Source organism: Ylistrum balloti, unplaced genomic scaffold (genome assembly GCF_031769215.1).
Source record: "Ylistrum balloti isolate Yb309-2 unplaced genomic scaffold, AGI_CSIRO_Ybal_v1 Utg370000, whole genome shotgun sequence".
Taxonomy (NCBI): Eukaryota; Metazoa; Mollusca; class Bivalvia; order Pectinida; family Pectinidae; genus Ylistrum; species Ylistrum balloti.
The window spans coordinates 405,212-432,058 of record NW_026782078.1 but is presented as its reverse complement, the minus strand read 5'-3'; the positions used below and the strand labels follow the sequence as shown (position 1 = coordinate 432,058).

Genomic DNA, 26,847 nt, shown 5'->3' with positions numbered 1-26,847 from the left:
TATTGACAAATTAAAAAATGTATCCTTTTAATCATCACATCAACATTCTGCTAATCAAAAAATTGACAAATTCTCACAAATGTAAATATATAAACATTAATCAGTGAAAACTGACCTAAACTTCTGTGACTGTATTAACGTATCTATTTACATTGTATACAGTTACCGACCTGTCACTCAGAATGATGCTGCTATCTGGACAAAAGTAAATCAGAAAGTCGTGGACTTAGCCTGTGATAACTCTATTAGAAGAGGAAATAGGTTTCAGCTTACCCGACCCAGAATGATCCGAAAACTGGTAGTGTTTAGTAAACAATCCAGTCTATGTACACCTGGGTATTTACTCCTTACGCTACACAGGTAGATGTTGGCGATTTACCTGGCTGTTGTGTGAACTGTGCATACCCGTCTTTACCTCTGTGTATATACACTTCTCCCTACTAGATGTTTAAGCCACGCCCCTCATCACGGTATGAATGTCACCCCAAATAACACAACATTCCATGCTACCAAAGTATACATGCAAGCTTGCAAGGGATAGCCAAGTATGTTTCTACAATTCAATTTTACTACACAGCATATCTGATAGAATACCTTAATTATAGAACACAACTTGTCCATAGAGCACACCTGCCTCATTGTAAACACTTCATGTAAAAAATCTGTAACGAAACACTCACAATAAACAGAGACTATTATACTGAAAACTTCCCACTGCGATATGGAACACTTCCAATACTGAACAACTTCTACACCAAAAATAAAGGTAAACTATACTGACCACTGCCCACAAGGTATGGAACATTTCCAATATCAAATTACTTCTATTTTATTTTATTTTTAATTTTTATCTATTTTAACACATCACCCCACAATTAACATTAACTTCTATACTGAACACTCCGTACAGACATAAGAAACACTTTCCCTACAGAACAACTTCTATAACATATCACCCCACAATTAACATTAACTTCTATACTGAACACTCCGTACAGACATAAGAAACACTTTCCCTACAGAACAACTTCTATAACATATCACCGCACAATTAACATTAACTTCTATACTGAACACTCCAATTAACATTAACTTCGACATAAGAAACACTTTCCCTACAGAACAACTTCTATAACATATCACCCCACAATTAACATTAAACTTCTATAACATATCACCCCACAATTAACATTAACTTCTATACTGAACACTCCCTACAGACATAAGGAACACTTTCCCTACAGAACAGGCAATTTTTCTTCTTTTTTTTTTTAAATTGTTGATTTTTTTCAAACTTTTAAACAACATCAAAATTCGTGCATTCAAAAAAGCTGTCATATTATATGATCTCAACATTTAAATATTTCTTGTGCAAATCACTGCCACATATTACCAGACCATCATTTTTCTGTCACCATCAATATTAATAATATTGACATTATTTCGAAACCTGAGACCTCAGGTAGCGACTCTAGTGCAGTTCAATCCTTTACACTGGTATGTATGATGTATTAATAATAAAATTGTTTCAGTAAGATGCTGTGGTCTGTAGTACCATTCTCTACCTGTCCAATCAACATAATTAACATTCTTAATAAGGTCAAACAGTGCAGATGTCTGACTAACAACAACACTCTCCTTATATCATTATATGATAATAAGGCATTAAGTCAAAGGGCATTACAGACATTAGTGTCACTGAGTATGTAAACAACCATCCAAATCAACATCATATCAGATAAATCATTACAGGGAGATGTGAAGAAATGGAAGAAAGGGAGGGTGGAAATTAATCGGGTATCTTTACAATAAAAGATGACAAATTTATTAATGATCCATTAGAGTTTTAAAGGGCAAGAACGAAGCAATAGCCAAGTCAGTTTTCTAAAAAATATCAATTAGTGCTATAACATTGAAATAATCAATGTTGATTTGTTTGACCAATCAAATTCATGTATTTATTTATAACTCTTTATAGAATCGAAAGATCATCGTAGCAGGGTTTTTGTTTTGGCTTCATATTACAGTAGCAAGGAGGCTTCTAGAGCTAATATTAGAGAAAGAACAAGGGAAAAACGTAATTCTGACAAATGAAAAAGATGGGAAGAGTCTAACCCAATTCTCAAGCATGTTATACCATGTTAATGGCTCCATCAGCTGAATGACAAACACCAACTTAACATCATAAATCCCCACTAGCCTCTAATTTGACAGTTTTTATGTTAATGTACTCCTGAAGAAAGGTTACATAACTAGTGTCTATTTCTGTACCGCTATCTTGAAGAAATTTGAAATATTCTAAGAATGTGTATGTTTAGGGATGATACTTGTAGCCTGTGTGAACTGACTACAGTACTATTTACAACATGTACCTACATCTGGCACAATAAATAACCACTTGAGCACATCTCAGTACACTTCAAAGCACAATCAGTATCATCCACTCCAAACAACCTGCAAACACACCCGGACCTTCCTACATCCCTATTATACATATGTGTCTCAAGCCAGGACCTATCTACATCCATGGCCTATTATACATATGTGTCACAACCAATAAAAAAGACTAGCAAATCATCAGGACTACACCTAATGACTGGTGGCCAGGTAGGTCCCCATGACACAAATGTGCCCCACAAAATACACATTACCAGCTGACCACTTGATATATCTAACACATGTAATAAGCCCAGGCAACAATATAGGCTCACAGTAGGGGGTGGGGGTGGGGGGGTGGGGGTGGGTGGGATGGGCATATTACTCACCATTGATAAAGCATTTGTTTTTATTTCTACTAAAAATCTATTCCATGTGAGAGGGCTTATTATCAAGCCAGATAAATATAGATATACATGTATATTTTTTTCCATTGTTTCCCTATGGGATGACTTTCCTCCAAAAATAGAATAATATGGCCCTGACTCAAGTTAAAGGGGAAAACCTTGTGTAAACTTAACAGATGGAGAACACTAGGATAGTGTTAAATGTGAGGTCTTTCCACTCTGTAAATAACAGACAACAAATATCCATTTACTATCGAGACCAGGACAACACAATAATACATTACTCAAAGTCTGGCTGGACATTCACCAGAAGTCTTAGAACCCGTGTCCATCATACTATACCCTGTCCACAATTATAAACCAACACTATGTTCTGTGCCAACCATCCATGAACAAATGCTAGAGATTGACGTTCAAACTGTCATACATGAAAACCAACTACAGAATCCTGTCCATGCACCATTTATAAACAATTTCAACTAATATCTAAAATCAACAGCTAAACCATTTCATTACAGATGCAGAAGTTGAGAGACCAGGTCACCTTACTAGCATCAGCTAGGGGAATTTCCCTTTAGTTGAGCGTTACAGTGTCTGACACGAGACTGAAGGGTTGCTAGTTCGAACCCCAACAGTGGCAATACCAACTAATAACTGACTGATAGTTCCATATGTTTCACAGCTTGATAAGTCCACATCTGTTCAGAACAGTCCTAATTCTATTTCCAGGTTGGGGACAAATGTTTAAGCACAAATGTACTTATAAATATGATGAAGAGATTACTAAAGGTTCAGCAGATCTGCATCGCTAGCAACCTTTAATACCCTGATGTGATGTACCAGTTGTCTTCAGTTGGTGGGTGGCCCTGCTGTTAACAATACTACATTTGTAGTGTTTACCACTTAAGTGTGTCTCTCATTATTACTTCTCCTTAAAATAACAACAGGAGCTTCCATATCTGTAGTGACAGATCTCAGATCTCCAACTGACGCTGACTTTATGTTATATTTCAAATTTTCCTTGTTTGTTTTTTCCACTGACATAAATATAAACTAATAGTTTGGCATCTAAGTATAGCTCATTTAGTGGATATCATTTGCAGAGTTACTAGGTTAAAATCCTTGGAATTGTTTGTTAGCTCATTTGGTTAGAGAGTATATTTTATTTTCAGCGGTACCTGGGTTTTTTACTTGTTGAATAGTACTAGGCAGCTTTGCGTTTTGTGAAGTACTTGTGAACTTCTCTGCAAGTGCATGCTCAAAAATGTCTTGTTTATGAAGAATTCAAAAAAATAAAGAATTTTTTTTATGAAAAAAATAAATTAAATAGCAAAGATAGCATCAGGTATACATGGATTTACACCAACTGTCCTTAACAACCAGCCTCCAGCAGGCATAACATTGTCTGCATTTTATAATAGACTATAGTTTACCTGGTCTTATTTCATAATTCAAACTCTCTCTAGACTTATAGGTGTTGTCTCCATATTAAATAAATCTGAAATGTTAAATGGCCTGTAAGTATTTTTCAATAGAATTTATAAAAAGGAAAAAAAATAATTTTTGAAGTTATTTTAATTTTCTACTTAATTGATCTGCCATTTTTGAGGTGTTAAATCCCATGACAAATTCTAATTGGACAAATGACTTCAGTAAATACAGAAGAGATTTTCGCTTGTAATATATATACTACTATGACTATCGCAGATTCAGCCTTCAGGTAAATTATCTGTATCAATTTCCAAATGGTTTATATGTTCTTTCGCTAAGGTGCTAGACATATCTAGATTTGTAAAATATCTGTTCATCTTTCTAACAAATGCAGACAAATATGGTTTTAAAAGTCAAAACTGTCTGACAGATCTTCCATAATTTTGTCATTTACAATCAATTGGTGACACAGCAAGCAGATCACAGAATTTATGAATACCTGGGCGACAATGAGCGTGAGCTTCGTGACTCCACCCTTTGGTAACTCAGGGTGGCAGTGTTTGGACTTCTGAAGACTTCAACCATTCAGTAGATAAGAGATCAGAAAACTGACACCATTTAAACGTCCTGATGACGCAATATCAAAACATTCATGTCAAGCGTTTAAATTTTTTTCAGTGACACTATTTGACTTGTGGCGACATAAAAGTTCCAGGTTTAAATTTGAACTTGGCTTATTCATTTCAACTACTTATGTCAACTGTATTTCAATTTAATCGATATATTAATATTTTTACAATATAATTTTATCTTATTAATTATCAATTTATGTATAGATGAAAATAAATTATAGATAATAGTTTGATAAAACACCAAAAAAATATACAGAAAAAAAATTATGGGGACAATTTGTCCACCAATTATTATGGTTTAAAATATCATAATCATAACCCTTCTGAGCAAAAAGACATTTATTATCAAGGCCAAAGAGAAATCAGTTTGATAATCACTCACACTAGGCTACAAAGTAAGATTCAAATTCTACCAATATTAAAATAATTTTGAGAAAATGAGGGATAAAGAAGAAAGTGAAAAATATATAAATAAAGATAATCTGTAACACAGTAATAAGACTCACTATTTTTCATATATATTACAGAAAATCTAAACCTTCATAGTAAAGTTACATGCTCTATCATTGCAGGGGAAGTAACTCTGGGAAACTAGAAATCTGTCAGAATATGTATCAGGAACAGACACAATACCTATCAGTTTCGCTTTATTTTTAGGCTACAACAACACCTTTTGCCATTTAACCAGGTTTATCAAGTATATATGTGATAGAGCATTATATCGGTATGGATTGTAGAACATTATATAGGTATGGATTGTAGAACATTATATAGGTATGGATTGTAGAACATTATATAGGTATGGATTGTAGAACATTATATAGGTATTTGTAGAACATTATATAGGTATGGATTGTAGAACATTATATAGGTATGGATTGTAGAACATTATATAGGTATGGTTTGTAGAACATTATATAGGTATTTGTAGTACATTATATAGGTATGGATTGTAGAACATTATATAGGTATGGATTGTAGAACATTATATAGGTATGGATTGTAGAACATTATATAGGTATGGATTGTAGAACATTATATAGGTATGGATTGTAGAACATTATATAGGTATGGATTGTAGAACATTATATAGGTATGGATTGTAGTATATAGGTATGGATTGTAGAACATTATATAGGTATGGATTGTAGAACATTATATAGGTATGGATTGTAGAACATTATATAGGTATGGATTGTAGAACATTATATAGGCATGGATTGTAGAACATTATATAGGTATGGATTGTAGAACATTATATAGGCATGGATTGTAGAACATTATATAGGTATGGATTGTAGAACATTATATAGGTATGGATTGTAGAACATTATATAGGTATGGATTGTAGAACATTATATAGGTATGGATTGTAGAACATTATATAGGTATGGATTGTAGAACATTATATAGGTATGGATTGTAGAACATTATATAGGTATGGATTGTAGAACATTATATAGGTATGGATTGTAGAACATTATATAGGTATGGATTGTAGAACATTATATAGGTATGGATTGTAGAACATTATATAGGTATGGATTGTAGAACATTATATAGGTATGGATTGTAGAACATTATATAGGTATGGATTGTAGAACATTATATAGGTATGGATTGTAGAACATTATATAGGTATGGATTGTAGAACATTATAAAGGTATGGATTGTAGAACATTACATAGGTATGGATTGTAGAACATTATATAGGTATGGATTGTAGAACATTATATAGGTATGGATTGTAGAGTATTATATAGGTATGGATTGTAGAACATTATATATAGGTATGGATTGTAGAACATTATATAGGTATGGATTGTAGAACATTATATAGGTATGGATTGTAGAACATTATATAGGTATGGATTGTAGAACATTATATAGGTATGGATTGTAGAACATTATATAGGTATGGATAGGTATGGATTGTAGAACATTATATAGGTATGGATTGTAGAACATTATATAGGTATGGATAGGTATGGATTGTAGAGTATTATATAGGTATGGATTGTAGAGCATTATATAGGTATGGATTGTAGAACATTATATAGGTATGGATTGTAGAACATTATATAGGTATGGATTGTAGAACATTATATAGGTATGGATTGTAGAACATTATATAGGTATGGATTGTAGAACATTATATAGGTATGGATTGTAGAACATTATATAGGTATGGATTGTAGAACATTATATAGGTATGGATTGTAGAACATTATATAGGTATGGATTGTAGAACATTATATAGGTATGGATTGTAGAACATTATATAGGTATGGATTGTAGAACATTATATAGGTATGGATTGTAGAACATTATATAGGTATGGATTGTAGAACATTATATAGGTATGGATTGTAGAACATTATATAGGTATGGATTGTAGAACATTATATAGGTATGGATTGTAGAACATTATATAGGTATGGATTGTAGAACATTATATAGGTATGGATTGTAGAACATTATATAGGTATGGATTGTAGAACATTATATAGGTATGGATTGTAGAACATTATATAGGTATGGATTGTAGAACATTATATAGGTATGGATTGTAGAACATTATATAGGTATGGATTGTAGAACATTATATAGGTATGGATTGTAGAACATTATATAGGTATGGATTGTAGAACATTATATAGGTATGGATAGGTATGGATTGTAGAGCATTATATAGGTATGGATTGTAGAACATTATATAGGTATGGATTGTAGAACATTATATAGGTATGGATAGGTATGGATTGTAGAACATTATATAGGTATGGATTGTAGAACATTATATAGGTATGGATTGTAGAACATTATATAGGTATGGATTGTAGAACATTATATAGGTATGGATTGTAGAACATTATATAGGTATGGATTGTAGAACATTATATAGGTATGGATTGTAGAACATTATATAGGTATGGATTGTAGAACATTATATAGGTATGGATTGTAGAACATTATATAGGTATGGATATAGGTATTGTAGAACATTATATAGGTATGGATTGTAGAACATTATATAGGTATGGATTGTAGAACATTATATAGGTATGGATTGTAGAACATTATATAGGTATGGATTGTAGAACATTATATAGGTATGGATTGTAGAACATTATATAGGTATGGATTGTAGAACATTATATAGGTATGGATAGGTATGGATTGTAGAACATTATATAGGTATGGATTGTAGAACATTATATAGGTATTTGTAGAACATTATATAGGTATGGATTGTAGAACATTATATAGGTATGGATTGTAGAACATTATATAGGTATGGATTGTAGAACATTATATAGGTATGGATTGTAGAACATTATATAGGTATGGATTGTAGAACATTATATAGGTATGGATTGTAGAACATTATATAGGTATGGATAGGTATGCATTATATAGGTATGGATTGTAGAACATTATATAGGTATGGATTGTAGAACATTATATAGGTATGGATTGTAGAACATTATATAGGTATGGATTGTAGAGCATTATATAGGTATGGATTGTAGAACATTATATAGGTATGGATTGTAGAACATTATATAGGTATGGATTGTAGAACATATATAGGTATGGAGAACATTATATAGGTATGGATTGTAGAACATTATATAGGTATGGATTGTAGAACATTATATAGGTATGGATTGTAGAACATTATATAGGTATGGATTGTAGAACATTATATAGGTATGGATTGTAGAACATTATATAGGCATGGATTGTAGAACATTATATAGGTATGGATTGTAGAACATTATATAGGTATGGATTGTAGAGTATTATATAGGTATGGATTGTAGAACATTATATAGGTATGGATTGTAGAACATTATATAGGTATGGATTGTAGAACATTATATAGGTATGGATTGTAGAACATTATATAGGCATGGATTGTAGAACATTATATAGGTATGGATTGTAGAACATTATATAGGTATGGATTGTAGAACATTATATAGGTATTTGTAGAACATTATATAGGTATGGATTGTAGAACATTATATAGGTATGGATTGTAGAACATTATATAGGTATGGATTGTAGAACATTATATAGGTATGGATTGTAGAACATTATATAGGTATGGATTGTAGAACATTATATAGGTATGGATTGTAGAACATTATATAGGTATGGATTGTAGAACATTATATAGGTATGGATTGTAGAACATTATATAGGTATGGATTGTAGAACATTATATAGGTATGGATTGTAGAACATTATATAGGTATGGATTGTAGAACATTATATAGGTATGGATTGTAGAACATTATATAGGTATGGATTGTAGAACATTATATAGGCATGGATTGTAGAACATTATATAGGCATGGATTGTAGAACATTATATAGGTATGGATTGTAGAACATTATATAGGTATGGATTGTAGAACATTATATAGGTATGGATTGTAGAACATTATATAGGTATGGATTGTAGAACATTATATAGGTATGGATTGTAGAACATTATATAGGTATGGATTGTAGAACATTATATAGGTATGGATTGTAGAACATTATATAGGTATGGATTGTAGAACATTATATAGGTATGGATTGTAGAACATTATATAGGTATGGATTGTAGAACATTATATAGGTATGGATTGTAGAACATTATATAGGTATGGATTGTAGAACATTATATAGGTATCGATTGTAGAACATTATATAGGTATGGATTGTAGAACATTATATAGGTATGGATTGTAGAACATTATATAGGTATGGATTGTAGAACATTATATAGGTATGGATTGTAGAACATTATATAGGTATGGATTGTAGAACATTATATAGGTATGGATTGTAGAACATTATATAGGTATGGATTGTAGAACATTATATAGGTATGGATTGTAGAACATTATATAGGTATGGATTGTAGAACATTATATAGGTATGGATTGTAGAACATTATATAGGTATGGATTGTAGAACATTATATAGGTATGGATTGTAGAACATTATATAGGTATTTGTAGAACATTATATAGGTATGGATTGTAGAACATTATATAGGTATGGATTGTAGAACATTATATAGGTATGGATTGTAGAACATTATATAGGTATAGTAGAACATTATATAGGATTTGTAGAACATTATATAGGTATGGATTGTAGAACATTATATAGGCATGGATTGTAGAACATTATATAGGTATGGATTGTAGAACATTATATAGGTGGATTGTAGAACATTATATAGGTATGGATTGTAGAACATTATATAGGTATGGATTGTAGAACATTATATAGGTATGGATTGTAGAACATTATATAGGTATGGATTGTAGAACATTATATAGGTATGGATTGTAGAACATTATATAGGTATGGATTGTAGAACATTATATAGGTATGGATTGGAGATTGTAGAACATTATATAGGTATGGATTGTAGAACATTATATAGGTATGGATAGGTATGGATTGTAGAACATTATATAGGTATGGATAGGTATGGATTGTAGAACATTATATAGGTATGGATTGTAGAACATTATATAGGTATGGATTGTAGAACATTATATAGGTATGGATTGTAGAACATTATATAGGTATGGATTGTAGAACATTATATAGGTATGGATTGTAGAACATTATATAGGTATGGATTGTAGAACATTATATAGGTATGGATTGTAGAACATTATATAGGTATGGATTGTAGAACATTATATAGGTATGGATTGTAGAACATTATATAGGTATGGATTGTATAACATTATATAGGTATGGATTGTAGAGCATTATATAGGTATGGATTGTAGAACATTATATAGGTATGGATTGTAGAGCATTATATAGGTATGGATTGTAGAACATTATATAGGTATGGATTGTAGAACATTATATAGGTATGGATTGTAGAACATTATATAGGTATGGATTGTAGAACATTATATAGGTATGGATTGTAGAACATTATATAGGTATGGATTGTAGAACATTATATAGGTATGGATTGTAGAACATTATATAGGTATGGATTGTAGAACATTATATAGGTATGGATTGTAGAACATTATATAGGTATGGATTGTAGAACATTATATAGGTATGGATTGTAGAACATTATATAGGTATGGATTGTAGAACATTATATAGGTATGGATTGTAGAACATTATATAGGTATGGATTGTAGAACATTATATAGGTATGGATTGTAGAACATTACATAGGTATGGATTGTAGAACATTATATAGGTATGGATTGTAGAACATTACATAGGTATGGATTGTAGAACATTATATAGGTATGGATTGTAGAACATTATATAGGTATGGATTGTAGAACATTATATAGGTATGGATTGTAGAACATTACATAGGTATGGATTGTAGAACATTATATAGGTATGGATTGTAGAACATTATATAGGTATGGATTGTAGAACATTATATAGGTATGGATTGTAGAACATTATATAGGTATGGATTGTAGAACATTATATAGGTATGGATTGTAGAACATTATATAGGTATGGATTGTAGAACATTATATAGGTATGGATTGTAGAACATTATATAGGTATGGATTGTAGAACATTATATAGGTATTTGTAGAACATTATATAGGTATGGATTGTAGAACATTATATAGGTATGGATTGTAGAACATTATATAGGTATTTGTAGAACATTATATAGGTATGGATTGTAGAACATTGTAGAACATTATATAGGTATGGATTGTAGAACATTATATAGGTATGGATTGTAGAACATTATATAGGTATGGATTGTAGAACATTATATAGGTATGGATTGTAGAACATTATATAGGTATTTGTAGAACATTATATAGGTATGGATTGTAGAACATTATATAGGTATGGATTGTAGAGCATTATATAGGTATGGATTGTAGAACATTATATAGGTATGGATTGTAGAACATTATATAGGGTATGGATTGTAGAACATTATATAGGTATGGATTGTAGAACATTATATAGGTATGGATTGTAGAACATTATATAGGTATGGATTGTAGAACATTATATAGGTATGGATTGTAGAACATTATATAGGTATGGATTGTAGAACATTATATAGGTATGGATTGTAGAACATTATATAGGTATGGATTGGAGAACATTATATAGGTATGGATTGTAGAACATTATATAGGTATGGATTGTAGAACATTATATAGGTATGGATTGTAGAACATTATATAGGTATGGATTGTAGAACATTATATAGGTATGGATTGTAGAACATTATATAGGTATGGATTGTAGAACATTATATAGGTATGGATTGTAGAACATTATATAGGTATGGATTGTAGAACATTATATAGGTATGGATTGTAGAACATTATATAGGTATGGATTGTAGATTATTATATAGGTATGGATTGTAGAACATTATATAGGTATGGATTGTAGAACATTATATAGGCATGGATTGTAGAACATTATATAGGTATGGATTGTAGAACATTATATAGGTATGGATTGTAGAACATTATATAGGTATGGATTGTAGAACATTATATAGGTATGGATTGTAGAACATTATATAGGTATGGATTGTAGAACATTATATAGGTATTTGTAGAACATTATATAGGTATTTGTAGAACATTATATAGGCATGGATTGTAGAACATTATATAGGTATGGATTGTAGAACATTATATAGGTATGGATTGTAGAACATTATATAGGTATGGATTGTAGAACATTATATAGGTATGGATTGTAGAACATTATATAGGTATGGATTGTAGAACATTATATAGGTATGGATTGTAGAACATTATATAGGTATGGATTGTAGAACATTATATAGGTATGGATTGTAGAACATTATATAGGTATGGATTATATAGTAGAACATTATATAGGTATGGATTGTAGAACATTATATAGGTATGGATTGTAGAACATTATATAGGTATGGATTGTAGAACATTATATAGGTATGGATTGTAGAACATTATATAGGTATGGATTGTAGAACATTATATAGGTATGGATTGTAGAACATTATATAGGTATGGATTGTAGAACATTATATAGGTATGGATTGTAGAACATTATATAGGTATGGATTGTAGAACATTATATAGGTATGGATTGTAGAACATTATATAGGTATGGATTGTAGAACATTATATAGGTATGGATTGTAGAACATTATATAGGTATGGATTGTAGAACATTATATAGGTATGGATTGTAGAACATTACATAGGTATGGATTGTAGAACATTATATAGGTATGGATTGTAGAACATTATATAGGCATGGATTGTAGAACATTATATAGGTATGGATTGTAGAACATTATATAGGTATGGATTGTAGAGCACCATTTCATAAATTCTGTAGATATATTATATAAGAATACAGATCTCTGAGAGATAAAAGGACCCCCTAAACCTTACTGATATGCATGATGAGAAAGTTGCCAAGTCATTCTTCCATCTTGATCTTATTTCATACATAAAACCAGTATAGCCTTCAGCTACTTCCTCAAATTACCCCTAACAAGATTGACAGGTCGTAGGTCAAACCTACCCCATTTTACTCTTAATATTTCACTACATGACATCTGCCCTTGAAGTCTTTACAAATGCTTTGTCATCTATCAGGCAAGCTTTTGTATACCTTTATTAGCAAATCATAAATAAAATGTTTAAATAAGTTAAAAGTTTGATTTATCAAAATGTATAAATGCCTTTGAACCTTAAAGCCACAGTCATACAAATTTGTCATTTCATGTGTGTGACAATCAGTTGATTAATACGTCCAGACATAAAAAAGGGTGGATAGATCTAGGGTCACGACCTGTGAAATTACACAGCAGATCTAGATCACCCATACAATTCTCTCCCTTTATTTACTTAAGCAGTTCTGTTATCAGCTAGTTGAAATCTCACAAAACTGTAAAATCTTCCTTGCCATCAAACTCTTAAGTGTAGCTTTTAAAGTGATAGCTATGTAATTAAGACAAGTGTTACAAAGGTAGGGTGACAGTGGTAATCCTAGGGATCGTGATTGATGATAATTACGCTAGTACTGTACCTGGATCAACATCAGGACAGGACACGATCGGTAAACTGATGTAAAAACATGATAAAAAGGAAGCAATGGTGACTTTTCTTTAAAATCAATGAAATTTTAAGGTTTCAGAAGACAAACCATACAATAGTAGAAAATTCAAAATTAATCTACAAACAAACCAATTCCCCCCTAATTAACAGACTGCCCATATTTGCATATTACTGGCAGTTTAGTAACATATAAAAGTTCCCTCAATTTTTTTAAAAAGATAATCCAATGTCTGCAATTAACAACATATATAAACGGTTTTGAGAGGAAGCCTTTACTACATGAAGAGTGTAAGGATAAGTAGACTTGGAAAGTCATACAGGTTAAGAGCTAAATAAGTAGGCTAGGTTAGGGGGTCTGCATGGGACACATTAGGGAGTGTCTCATTTGTCCTCAGCAAGGTATCTACATGTTGTTTATGTGTTTGAGGGTAAAACTACAAGATAGAAGTTGTACATAAACAATAATTTCATCTGGGAACATCATAATAACAGCACAAATTTGATTAAGTGACTATTTCTATAAACTTGTTTCATAAATACATTGATTTTATTTATTTTACAACAATTGCAAAACAAGTTTTTCCAACTTACATTGATCACTCCTTGAGGGGTCTTATTGTTTCAGGAAACCGGAGTACCCGGGGAAAACCCACATGGTTGGGCAGGTGACTGACCCCATACCTTTTCACGTCCATTTCAGGAATCAAATTCCGGACGTCTAGGTGAAAGACGAGTGCATTATCACAACGCCACCTGTCAACCCTTATTTTTGTATGCACAGTTTTGTTTCCCTCACATGGTGTGTCATTCCAGTCATTTTATTTATCAGATATGCTGTAATTTTACTTGACGTACACTAACACATGGAACAAAATTGTAATATGTAAACTTTGATTTCAAATCTATTGTCATCTGTGTTAACAGAAGGATAAACATGTTTTAGAAGCAGATCACTAAAACATCATTTCAAACATCTTTTAATTAAAGATTTTTTTTTTACATTATCATTTCAAACACGATACGCTGTACATCTTCACCAAAATGTTGTTCTGACACCTGTAATGATATATAACCCCTGTAATAGACAAACATCTTCAGTTTGATCAAAACAGACAAGGATATAACAACTCATTATGTTCTATTTTTATTCTTGTGCTTTCATCATGATAAAGCAGTTTTGAACACCGTACAAAGAACTTTTTGTGTAATGTTTTTGTCTGTACACATCTTAGTGCCCAAAGTATGACTTCTTACATTAGAACTCCATCATCATGAAATGTCATGTGACTTCCTAGAACATTGGGGTTTTACAGAATTCCTGATCAATGATTCAAATTTAGGAGACCCACCCACTTATCCATCCATACATACATATATACAGGATATAAGACTGGATTCTGTCTCTAAAATATCAAATTCATAAACAAAATTGTGCTTTATAATTTTGATCTGTGTCTGATTCTCCCTCAAAGTTTACGGTCAGACTAGGGGGAGACAAACTAGATCAAGTATTTAGCTAAACAGTTCTTACTGAAAGGGCTGTTAGCAAGTCTAACAGGATTTCTTCTTCACATATGTCCTGAAATCAAATACATGCATTATCATCCCTATAAATTTCACTTTCAAAGTTTTCTATCGTTAATGAATTTGTGCCATCCTCTAAAAAACAATCCTTACAGTATATATACAGGCTCCAGTATACAGATTTTATAACAATTAAGAAAACAGATAAGCTAATTCTATTGTTCAAGTATGGCTATTAAGGTGTTATTCAAGAGTTCCAGACTACAGAAGACTCCAGCTACTGAGGAAGCTCCAGTCATGAAAATTCTTGTTCTGTCCAGGTTACATACTATGGAAATTCTGTTTATCCTACAAGTTTGATATTTTGTTGTGACTTAACCTGATCTAACAACAATAAACAAAGTGTTTTTAATCATAAACAAATCATTGCCTGATAGCTAAATACAGAACTTTCTTAAAACTGAAATCAGGCATTGACTCATACTAGCACCAATCAGATATAACTTTTTAACCTTCTAAGATATCCCAATGTTGCCATATGTTTAGACTCGCCCCTGTCTCTATAATATAAAAATTTTAAACAAAATTGGGTTTTATAATTTTGCATGGCCTATCATATTTGACGTTTCAAACTAGGGGGAGATATGCTTGTTAAGAATTTAGCTGAGCAATTCTTTACAAAAACGTAGGGGCTGGTAGCTAGTGTTGCCATATGTTGAACAGTGGCACAGCTGTGAGGAATGATAGGATTAAAGGTTTTCTATAACTGTATATCAGATCAACCTATAGCTTTCCTGTTCGTCATACCCTACTATCTTTACCATCACTATACAGACAGAAAATGCCAGAACGATTAAACTATTTATCTCAACCCAACGGAAAAAAAATACAGAGATATTGGTGAAGGTCAAGAAGCTGAAATGAAGAACATATCTCAGTTTGTCTGCGGGTAAAACATATCTAGTACCAAACAAGCAGAGTTAAACCCTTCACAATATATATCTACACCAGGAGTGGATTGTAGACAGCGTGGAATCAAAAAATGTCAAGAAAAGTCTTACACTTAGATCCATGGAATTTACAATAGAAGAACATAGAGAACAATACCTCAATCTAAATACAAACACAATCTTGTCTCATTGCTTTAAATCAATATTCATGAAGCGGAAAGGTTCTTCTCATCAAAATGTTAAAACTAGATGAATTCACATTTCATGCTTACAAGTTATTGGCAAGTCATTTTGTGTTTTTGTGTGCAAATGAGAAATACAGATCTAGATACACAAGCAGTATTAAAAACACACTGATTACAAACCAAAATATCATTCAATGATATAAATTGATACACACTGACTATGAGGTTCTTGATAAATCAGAGTTGCCTCCCTTACATTTCATATCTAATGACTTGAAATTCAAACAGATTAAAGAGAGGTAGGTATATGTTTTAATTGACGTACAGTGCTAACATGGATTTCTTGAAAATCTTATGCATATGTCCCTAACATGAAGTTGTTTATGAATATTGTATCCTTACACTATAAACTAAGAAATAATCCTGCTATAGCAACTTGTTCCTAATTCAGGTGGAACTATATTTCTTTACCTCAAAGTTAGCTGATGATGATTCATTCACAAATTCAATTTTATTGACAGTTTTTCCATTGAAATAACAAAGATCTGGACTCAAACAAGCTGATGTCAGCCTTATCTCTCTCTGTGAAGTCTCGAATGAATCACGGAATTAAAATGTTGATGCTGTTTTAGGAGAACTAATCCTACCAGAGATCTAGGCCCTACAGCAGTGTATCAAGTGATTATACCTCTCTGATGTAGGAAGTCTATTGCCATAACTTCATACAAGTGTACAACCTTTTAACACATAACAGTGCATGGATTCTTAATGAAAATTCTTTTTTGTGTGTGTAATGACTCCTTCACAGCAAATACAAATTTACATGTTGCATTTTCAAAGAAAATGAAATGTTCTATTGGACATAAAACTACTTAATAGTATTTAAATTTACAGAGAATTTACAGAAATATACACTTGTATGATTTAATAATCACTGTATCTCATATTAATTCAAATAATATCGACATCTAATCTAGTAATCTTATTAACCTTAGTCACCATTCCTGTCTAACTGAAAGTCACTGATATCACAGACAGAAACAGTCACTATTCCTGTCTAACTGAAAGTCACTGATATCAGACAGAAACAGTCACTATTCCTGTCTAACTGAAAGTCACTGATACCACAGACAGAAACAGTCACCATTCCTGTCTAACTGAAAGTCACTGATATCACAGACAGAAACAGTCACCATTCCTGTCTAACTGAAAGTCACTGATATCACAGACAGAAACAGTCACTATTCCTGTCTAACTGAAAGTCACTGATATCACAGACAGAAACAGTCACTATTCCTGTCTAACTGAAAGTCACTGATATCACAGACAGAAACAGTCTTTATGACGGGCGAACTGAATATCTCTGATATCACAGACAGAAACAGTCACTATTCCTGTCTAACTGAAAGTCACTGATATCACAGACAGAAACAGTCACTATTCCTGTCTAACTGAAAGTCACTGATATCACAGACAGAAACAGTCACCATTCCTGTCTAACTGAAAGTCACTGATATCACAGACAGAAACAGTCACCATTCCTGTCTAACTGAAAGTCACTGATATCAGACAGAAACAGTCACTATTCCTGTCTAACTGAAAGTCACTGATATCACAGACAGAAACAGTCACTATTCCTGTCTAACTGAAAGTCACTGATATCACAGACAGAAACAGTCACTATTCCTGTCTAACTGAAAGTCACTGATATCACAGACAGAAACAGTCACTATTCCTGTCTAACTGAAAGTCACTGATATCACAGACAGAAACAGTCACTATTCCTGTCTAACTGAAAGTCACTGATATCACAGACAGAAACAGTCACTATTCCTGTCTAACTGAAAGTCACTGATATCACAGACAGAAACAGTCACCATTCCTGTCTAACTGAAAGTCACTATTCCTGTCTAACTGAAAGTCACTGATATCACAGACAGAAACAGTCACTATTCCTGTCTAACTGAAAGTCACTGATATCACAGACAGAAACAGTCACTATTCCTGTCTAACTGAAAGTCACTGATATCACAGACAGAAACAGTCACTATTCCTGTCTAACTGAAAGTCACTGATATCACAGACAGAAACAGTCACAGAAAGTCAGAAACAGTCACTATTCCTGTCTAACTGAAAGTCACTGATATCACAGACAGAAACAGTCACTATTCCTGTCTAACTGAAAGTCACTGATACCACAGACAGAAACAGTCACTATTCCTGTCTGTCTAACTGAAAGTCACTGATATCACAGACAGAAACAGTCACTATTCCTGTCTAACTGAAAGTCACTGATACCACACAGAAACAGTCACTATTCCTGTCTAACTGAAAGTCACTGATATCACAGACAGAAACAGTCACTATTCCTGTCTAACTGAAAGTCACTGATATCACAGACAGAAACAGTCACTATTCCTGTCTAACTGAAAGTCACTGATACCACACAGAAACAGTCACTATTCCTGTCTAACTGAAAGTCACTGATATCACAGACAGAAACAGTCACTATTCCTGTCTAACTGAAAGTCACTGATATCACAGACAGAAACAGTCACTATTCCTGTCTAACTGAAAGTCACTGATATCAGACAGAAACAGTCACTATTCCTGTCTAACTGAAAGTCACTGATATCACAGACAGAAACAGTCACTATTCCTGTCTAACTGAAAGTCACTGATATCACACAGAAACAGTCACTATTTCTGTCTAACTGAAAGTCACTGATATCACAGACAGAAACAGTCACTATTCCTGAACTGAAAGTCACTGATATCAGAAACAGTCACTATTCACAGACTGTCACTATTCCTGTCTAACTGAAAGTCACAGAAACAGTGATATTCACAAATTCACTGATCAGAAAAACAGTCACTATTCCTGTCTAACTGAAAGTCACTGATATCACACAGAAACAGTCACTATTTCTGTCTAACTGAAAGTCACTGATATCACAGACAGAAACAGTCACTATTCCTGTCTAACTGAAAGTCACTGATATCAGACAGAAACAGTCACTATTTCTGTCTAACTGAAAGTCACTGATACCACAGACAGAAACAGTCACTATTTCTGTCTTACTGAAAGTCACTGATATCACAGACAGAAACAGTCACTATTTCTGTCTAACTGAAAGTCACTGATATCAGACAGAAACAGTCACTATTCCTGTCTAACTGAAAGTCACTGATATCACACAGAAACAGTCACTATTCCTGTCTTACTGAAATTCACTGATATCACAGAAAGAAACAGTCACTATTTCTGTCTAACTGAAAGTTGTTGGTATAATAAACAAAATTTGTCACTAAATGCTGATGTGAATGAAAGTAATTGATATATAATGTCAATGTTAGTTTATTAAAGTGAAGCTTTTTACTGTAATCTGAAATTTTCTTTCAACTTTTGGCAAAAATTTGGATTCTAACAATATAGTTAATAGTAACTATGCTCAGAAATCTGACAACAGGACCTTTACCGCACCTTGCCTGATCATGTGCCCACACCCCACATTACCTGATATAGGGCAATATGTATTTGACAGCTGGGTCACTGTCACTGAGACATGCAAGGGTATTACACACCTGAGGGTCAATGGTACCTACCCTCACAGGTGTCAACAGGTGTGCTCACAAGGAATACCAACTTTTTAACACCTTCGCCAATACAAACACAACTGTTCAGGATTTCAGTGAAATATTTAAATAAGCTTTATCGGATAAAATTTAATTCAGTAGTTCACAATTCTAGTAGCCCAATGCCAAACTAGATATAATGTCAGGGCTATTGAAAGTGTTTAATCAAAACCACATCATCTCCTGTGAATAGGTCAATAAAACGGAATCGCATATGTGGAAATTAGGGTACACTGCATAATTCACACCATTGATAGCAATGACTGAATCTGGCTTATAGATATATGATATGGTAATACTTTGCCTGAATTCTTAAATGTTACTGGACCTACCAATTATGGTAAAGCCATAAATCTACATATAAAACCCAAACTCACTAGAGTATTTCATCATATCCTTAAATCGTTTATTGACTTGTAAAATGAAATATAAATTATCTTGGATATTTTCATTATGCGACCAATGTATCATGAGGAAAGCTAAAAATCAGACCAGTTTGATATCAAATTAATTCATAATGATGTTTTTGATTATTTGTACACTATATACAGATACTAACATTGCTATATTGTACAAAGTAATTGCATTCAGACATTTTGACCTCAATTATGAAGCTCAGGGACATTAAATAAAAGTCATGACAGAATTTTCATGTGTTGTCATTTCTTATTCCCACTGTTTATCCTACCACCGCTGACAGCCGGGTCATTATCAGGTGGGCCTCCCTGTATCAGCTGGGGCTAGGTATACCTCAATGAACCTTTTGCAGTGGAAAGTATTTGGGTGAAATGTCTTACCTGAATACAACCACAAAAGCACAGGTAATTTATATACAAACCAGCCCTTTGAAGGGATTGACCCAAACACCTCAGACCTTCACCTGAGATGTAGATGGTTTACTGGCTGTGTTAATTTCAGCCTCACATTAGGTGCTGTATACATATTTTTCTGAAACATCTCAACTAAAATATGAAACTCAGAGAAATGGGTCTAACTCAAATGTGTGAAAGTGATTACTGAAAACACCTGGTGTACTGATAGAAATATCATTAGACTTACCCAAGATGGTAGCAGATATAGCACAAGTCTTCAAATAGTTCTCTTATCTGCACAAAATTTTGCAATCAACTCATCGAATCCTCACATTAAAACTATCATGTAGCCACACAACTGCATAAACAGGACCCAACACAAAATGTCAGTTTAAATACTAGTGTGCTTTTTTAAGTCTGTAATCATTTTTTTTCAAATATCTTCAACAAGTTTGACAACTGTTAGATAAGTACTAGACATCCAGTCTCCAAGAATGAAGGAAAGATTCTGTATGTTGGCCTTTTGTGTAGATTGTTCTCAATAAAATGTTTCCTCTGTCAGTTTTTTCTAAACACTGAGAGTAGAAACTAAATAGTATCATCAATGAATAAGATTGTTCCTGCAGGAACTCTGACACCTTGTTATATTACCGTCTATCAATATTACTCCATAACATGTAAATCTCTATCGTAAATACCATACAATGTTGATCTACATAAATAAGTAGACTAAACAATAATATTGTAAAAAAAAAAATGATTTTTTTTTTCTGATTATAATATCAATTTAATTCATTAAACCATGTTGCATGGAAATCTTTGTATTTTTTTCATAAATGATGAAGTTTCAGTATTAAATTGTGCAATGTAATAACACTCCTAAATCTGGAAAAAAACCAGACTAGGTCATTATTTAAAAAATATTGCTAGATTATGTATTGGACTTTTGGAATGTACAATGTAAAATAAAAAGATCAACAAGTATTATAACAATAATAAAGATGTCAGGTTTAGAACAGACACCTGATCTCTTATTGGCAGCTCTAAACATTCAGGTATCAGATCTCCAGTACCTTTTAATGCAATCTCCTAATAATAATCATATATAATGTTTTGCTTGCATACTGATGATGTTTCTGTCTTAAGACCTGCAATACTTAATATTCTAACAGTAATGAGCTTGACACCTCTACCAGAAAGTCATTCCAACTCTCTAACATAATGCTTAAAGTAGCTTATTACCTTCTCTCTGCTTAATCCCACAATAAATAACCTGAATTTTATGCTTTGTTATGCAGAAAAGCTTGGTCTTCTTATGGTATTTAATCAATATTCTCCTATAATGAATATATACTAAGCTATCATAACCTGAATATTGCATTTATTAATACTCTTTACATGATAAAGACAAATAAATGAGCACGAACATTTACCGTATTCTTTGTTATTGTGTCTAAGTGTTTCAGTGGCCGGCAGATCTATTGTTATGTATCCTAGGAGAGAAGATGGCCTGTCAGGCGGGGTGTTGGTTTACCAGGCGTTATGATGGATGGTCTACCTGGTCGTCACAGTATCGTAATATGACGAGTCTTCTTTGCCGCTGTGTGTGTGATAGGCCATACAGGGGCGATAACCTTGTAAACTCTGTGCATGCTAACAGCATACTTGTCCATATTTCATTTCTATTTCGAATGTGAGAATATGTAGAAAATATTTTGTCTTCTCTTTTAGAATATTATAAAAAAATTAAGGAAGTTAAAGCTATTCTAAATATGAACTTGCTAATAACACAAGCAACAAGAAACAATATTTTTACATATTATTCTTCAGAAAGTCCATGACCCAATCAAATGATCAACATAGTATCAGAAGAATGTGATTTATGCTCATGTGTTTCAACACTGCAATGTTATACACTATTTTAAATTTTTTCTTACTATTTAACAAGAAATAATCATTCTTGAACAATTTTTAGTACAAAATTCTATCCTTGGTCTTGCTATTTTATCATATTACTGGTAGACAGGGGGCAGGCTGTTTAATTTCATTAATTTTGTGCTACTTTTTTAACTAACCCATAGTTTCTTTTACATTATGCCTGATGTTTGCACTTTAAAACTGAACCGGTTTAGAAATATGAACGGTATATTTAGAAATAAAGAGAGCAAAAACCACCTCATGTGTCAGGAGTCATATGTTACTTACATGACACATAAACAAACACTTATAATAGTATACAAAGATTATTGTTATGGGTACACTTTTGATAAACTGATAACTGAACTTGAACATTCATATCATCAATCATTACCAAAAGAAAGAAAAAAGAACAAATTGATTTTGAAGTTATCACATAAAACATAACAATGCTTGTAGAAAGTATAATCAAATTATGTATGTAAATTATGTATTAACATGTATGGCTCGTCACACACACAGACACAGCTACTGTTAAATAACCATGTGCCATCAAATTACTAAACAACTGATAAATTTTATTGTTAAATAATGGCATGTAGCTTCACCTTCAGTGAACTTCAATAGACTGTAATCATATATATCCATCATTTTATCATCTAGTGAATGCACACATTATCCTGACCATACAAGCCAGTTTATAGCTACAGAGGAAATAAATACATACTTCCTTAACACATCATTTACACAATGTGATACATGCTTGTAATTGTGAATAAATCATTTTTCTTTCTGCATTTTAAATCATGATGCCAAACATTAGCTGTACTAATATAAAATGTCAGTTAAAATCCAGTAATGTTCTATTGTTTAAACAGGGGTTTGGCATCACAACAAACAAAACGTAATTCACCAGTAACATACAGATTGAAGAAATTAAAAGTGGCCCCTGACATGCTTGAAATATTAAAGTACATTTCTAATGTCTGGCTTCAACTAATTTAATAAACACTTACAGAAGGAGTATTGCATTCAAAATAATTCACAGTATGTATCTAATAGATTGAAGTACCAGATGCTAAATCTCTTAAATCTTGATTGATACAAAGCAAGGTTTTTAAAATGATTTTCTAGTCAACTCATCCCATCTGTCTCACTGAATTATCAGTGTTCATGTTCTCATCATGACATATACTAGTAAATGGACCAATACAGACATATGAAGATTTATTATTGCGTCTTTTATATTTCTATGTCAGTACCTCAGTTCTCATTTGGAGGATATGACATTATATGGAATTTACCTACTTGTCAAGCAGACAACACTTACTGGTAACATTAAAATATACTTGCTCTTATCTATCCTTGCACTGATTCCTGGGATCCCTGTTATTTCTTGTTTTTGTTTGTTTATTTTAACCTGAATATAACAGATGTCTATATCCCTTTAAATATGGAAATTGGGGAAATTTCTTCAAAATTGTTAAAATATTGCAAATTTTCTTTTCATTTTTGGAGTGACAAAATGGGTAATACACTTTTTAATAAAGAAAAAGTAGCTTCAACTGTGGACTCTGTGAAAATACCCAAATTTACCCGTACAGCACATTTTTTTGTTTGTTTACTCAATATGAGGTATTATACCAGATTTAATGGCAATTTATAGTACCACTTCAAATAAACATTACTGGTGCTGTATCTACCATGCATACTGAGGTTGGCCATACCAGTGGGGTTTTTTTTCATGTAGCCAGAGATGCAGAATTCTTAGCGAATCTCTAGCCAATAAAATAATAAAACAATCATTTCAGAGTTTAAAGGGATATTCTGCCTGTGCTGCAAAATTTTCTGGTTATTCTGTACCTTTTGAGAATTCATTCTAAAGACTTTTAAAATTAAGCATCAAAGTATCTCACCTGTGGTCAGTTTGCCAATATCATTTTAACTGTCTAAATATAGCACATCAGGAAATCCAGAACTGAAGCATCACTACATCAAAGGATCATAGGTTTTATGCAGCGTATTGAATGTTCACTTAATTTCTGCTTGGTTGCAATTTTATTACTTCATTAGGCTTATTTTCTGTTGATTTAAACAGGAAGGTTTGTAAATCAACCTAGCTAGGCATTTTTTTTAATCAAATATCATATGTTTATTTAAATGGTAAATAGAGGATTATGGTTTCTGTAAGAACATAAGAAGAAAGCTTTGTACAATATTCTTCAAATAGAATCTTATGAAATCCTAACTTGTCAGACTACCCCTATAAAACAATTTATATGCTTGAGCCAACACAATGTGGTTTCAGACACTGCCCTACCGAAAAGTAAAAGCATCTCTTTGCTGTATCATTTATCAACAAATTCTGTTGGTGAGCAGATGATGTGAAAAGTACTAAATTAATTATACGTCAGGCAAGTAAGTAAATCATGTCAACGAAACCAAATCAATGACAATTTTTAGGCCACAGAAATACCAAATGTATTAAAATGTATCTGGGGTATCAGCTAAACGCCAAACAAAATTTTGATTGGCCACCATTGCTTTACTTAGATATCATCACAGACAGCATTTAACTACAACTGCATCTGATACCTTTACAGCCTTCGAAAATAGAGAAATTATGTTATCATAACAAATGTCAGTTCAGTTCCTTAAGAAGGTGGATGGGGGATGGGGTTGAGATTCAGCAATGGATTTCATCAGAAACTGGACAAATCATACCCATTCCAACCTGTACCTGCCAAACCTCTCAACCTGTACTCAGACTTGTTACATATATCTTACATTTGTTCCATTGTTCTTAGAAAATCATACAGGGGATAAATTCATTATTTTCACTGAGAATGGACCAACTTCTCTTTAAGTCATGTTGGACTAGGTATGATTATCTATTTCATTTCAACAATTGAACATCAACTTTTAGGTAAATGAAGTTCAACTAGTAAACTTTTTCAGTTCAGTTTTGGTGAGCCACGTGTAATTATGCCAATTAAGAATACCGACTTAATACTGGCACCCCGCTAACTAAATTGTGTTTGCTGTATGCACACCACACCTGTCAACAGAGGCAATGGGTGTTAAAAGTTTTGGAAATATCCAACTACCAAATGGTTGTAATGACCAAAATTTATCGCACTCAGAGTGACCTCGCCTGTAACTTCAGTTCATTGTTAACTTTAATGTGTGATAAATTTGACTTACCTAAATCTTCCATTACTCTCTGCGTGTAGTTTTGCATGAAATGGTTATCTTGACGGGAGATAGGGCCGCTGTCGAAAACTGACAAAAAATGTGTAATGTTACTTCCGGTTCAGTTGATGATCGTCCTTCTGTGAGGGGGAGACAGGGTAGGACATGCGTGATGCTGTCTACTCCTGCGGTGTCTGAATCTTATCTCCACTCCTGATTAGACTTTTGGGAAATAGCGTCTAAGTAGCAAGCCCTAGAGACGAGTAGTTTTCTGACTCCGCAAGTCGACCACAGCTAACCTCAGAGGAAGTCGCACTTATCACTCTCGGCCGCCATGTTTGTCAACTCGCAAACAGTCTCGCTCCCATTGTAGGTTCACATTTTAGTGGATTGTATTTTTTCAAGCATTTCTGAAGACTTTTCAATAAATTGAAAACAAAAAAATGATGCCAATTGAATAGTCCCATACATGCAATAAATACAATCAACGCACATAATAAACTTGTGCAGTTATTTCGATGTGTCAACAACGACGCCTGGGATCGAGGATCCCGTAAAGGTTACCAGGTGCGTTCGATTGCGACTTTCTCGAACTCGCGTGCGCACAAGTTGGCTGACGAGTAGCACACACTGCCTCAAACATCTTATCAACACTTCTGCAAATTATACTAC

General features: G+C 32.7%; 1 protein-coding gene across 1 annotated transcript in view; it reads right to left on the bottom strand.

The window, feature by feature from the left end:
- The window catches only part of LOC132548104 (paxillin-like), a 69,957-nt gene extending 43,354 nt beyond the window's left edge, over window positions 1–26,603 (bottom strand). Inside the window, exon 1 of the mRNA XM_060211930.1 lies at window positions 26,188–26,603. Within this exon, the coding sequence (XP_060067913.1) occupies window positions 26,188–26,224 (37 nt within the window). The 5' untranslated portion in view covers window positions 26,225–26,603. The remainder of the gene's footprint in view (window positions 1–26,187) is intronic.
- Window positions 26,604–26,847: the final 244 nt, after the last annotated feature.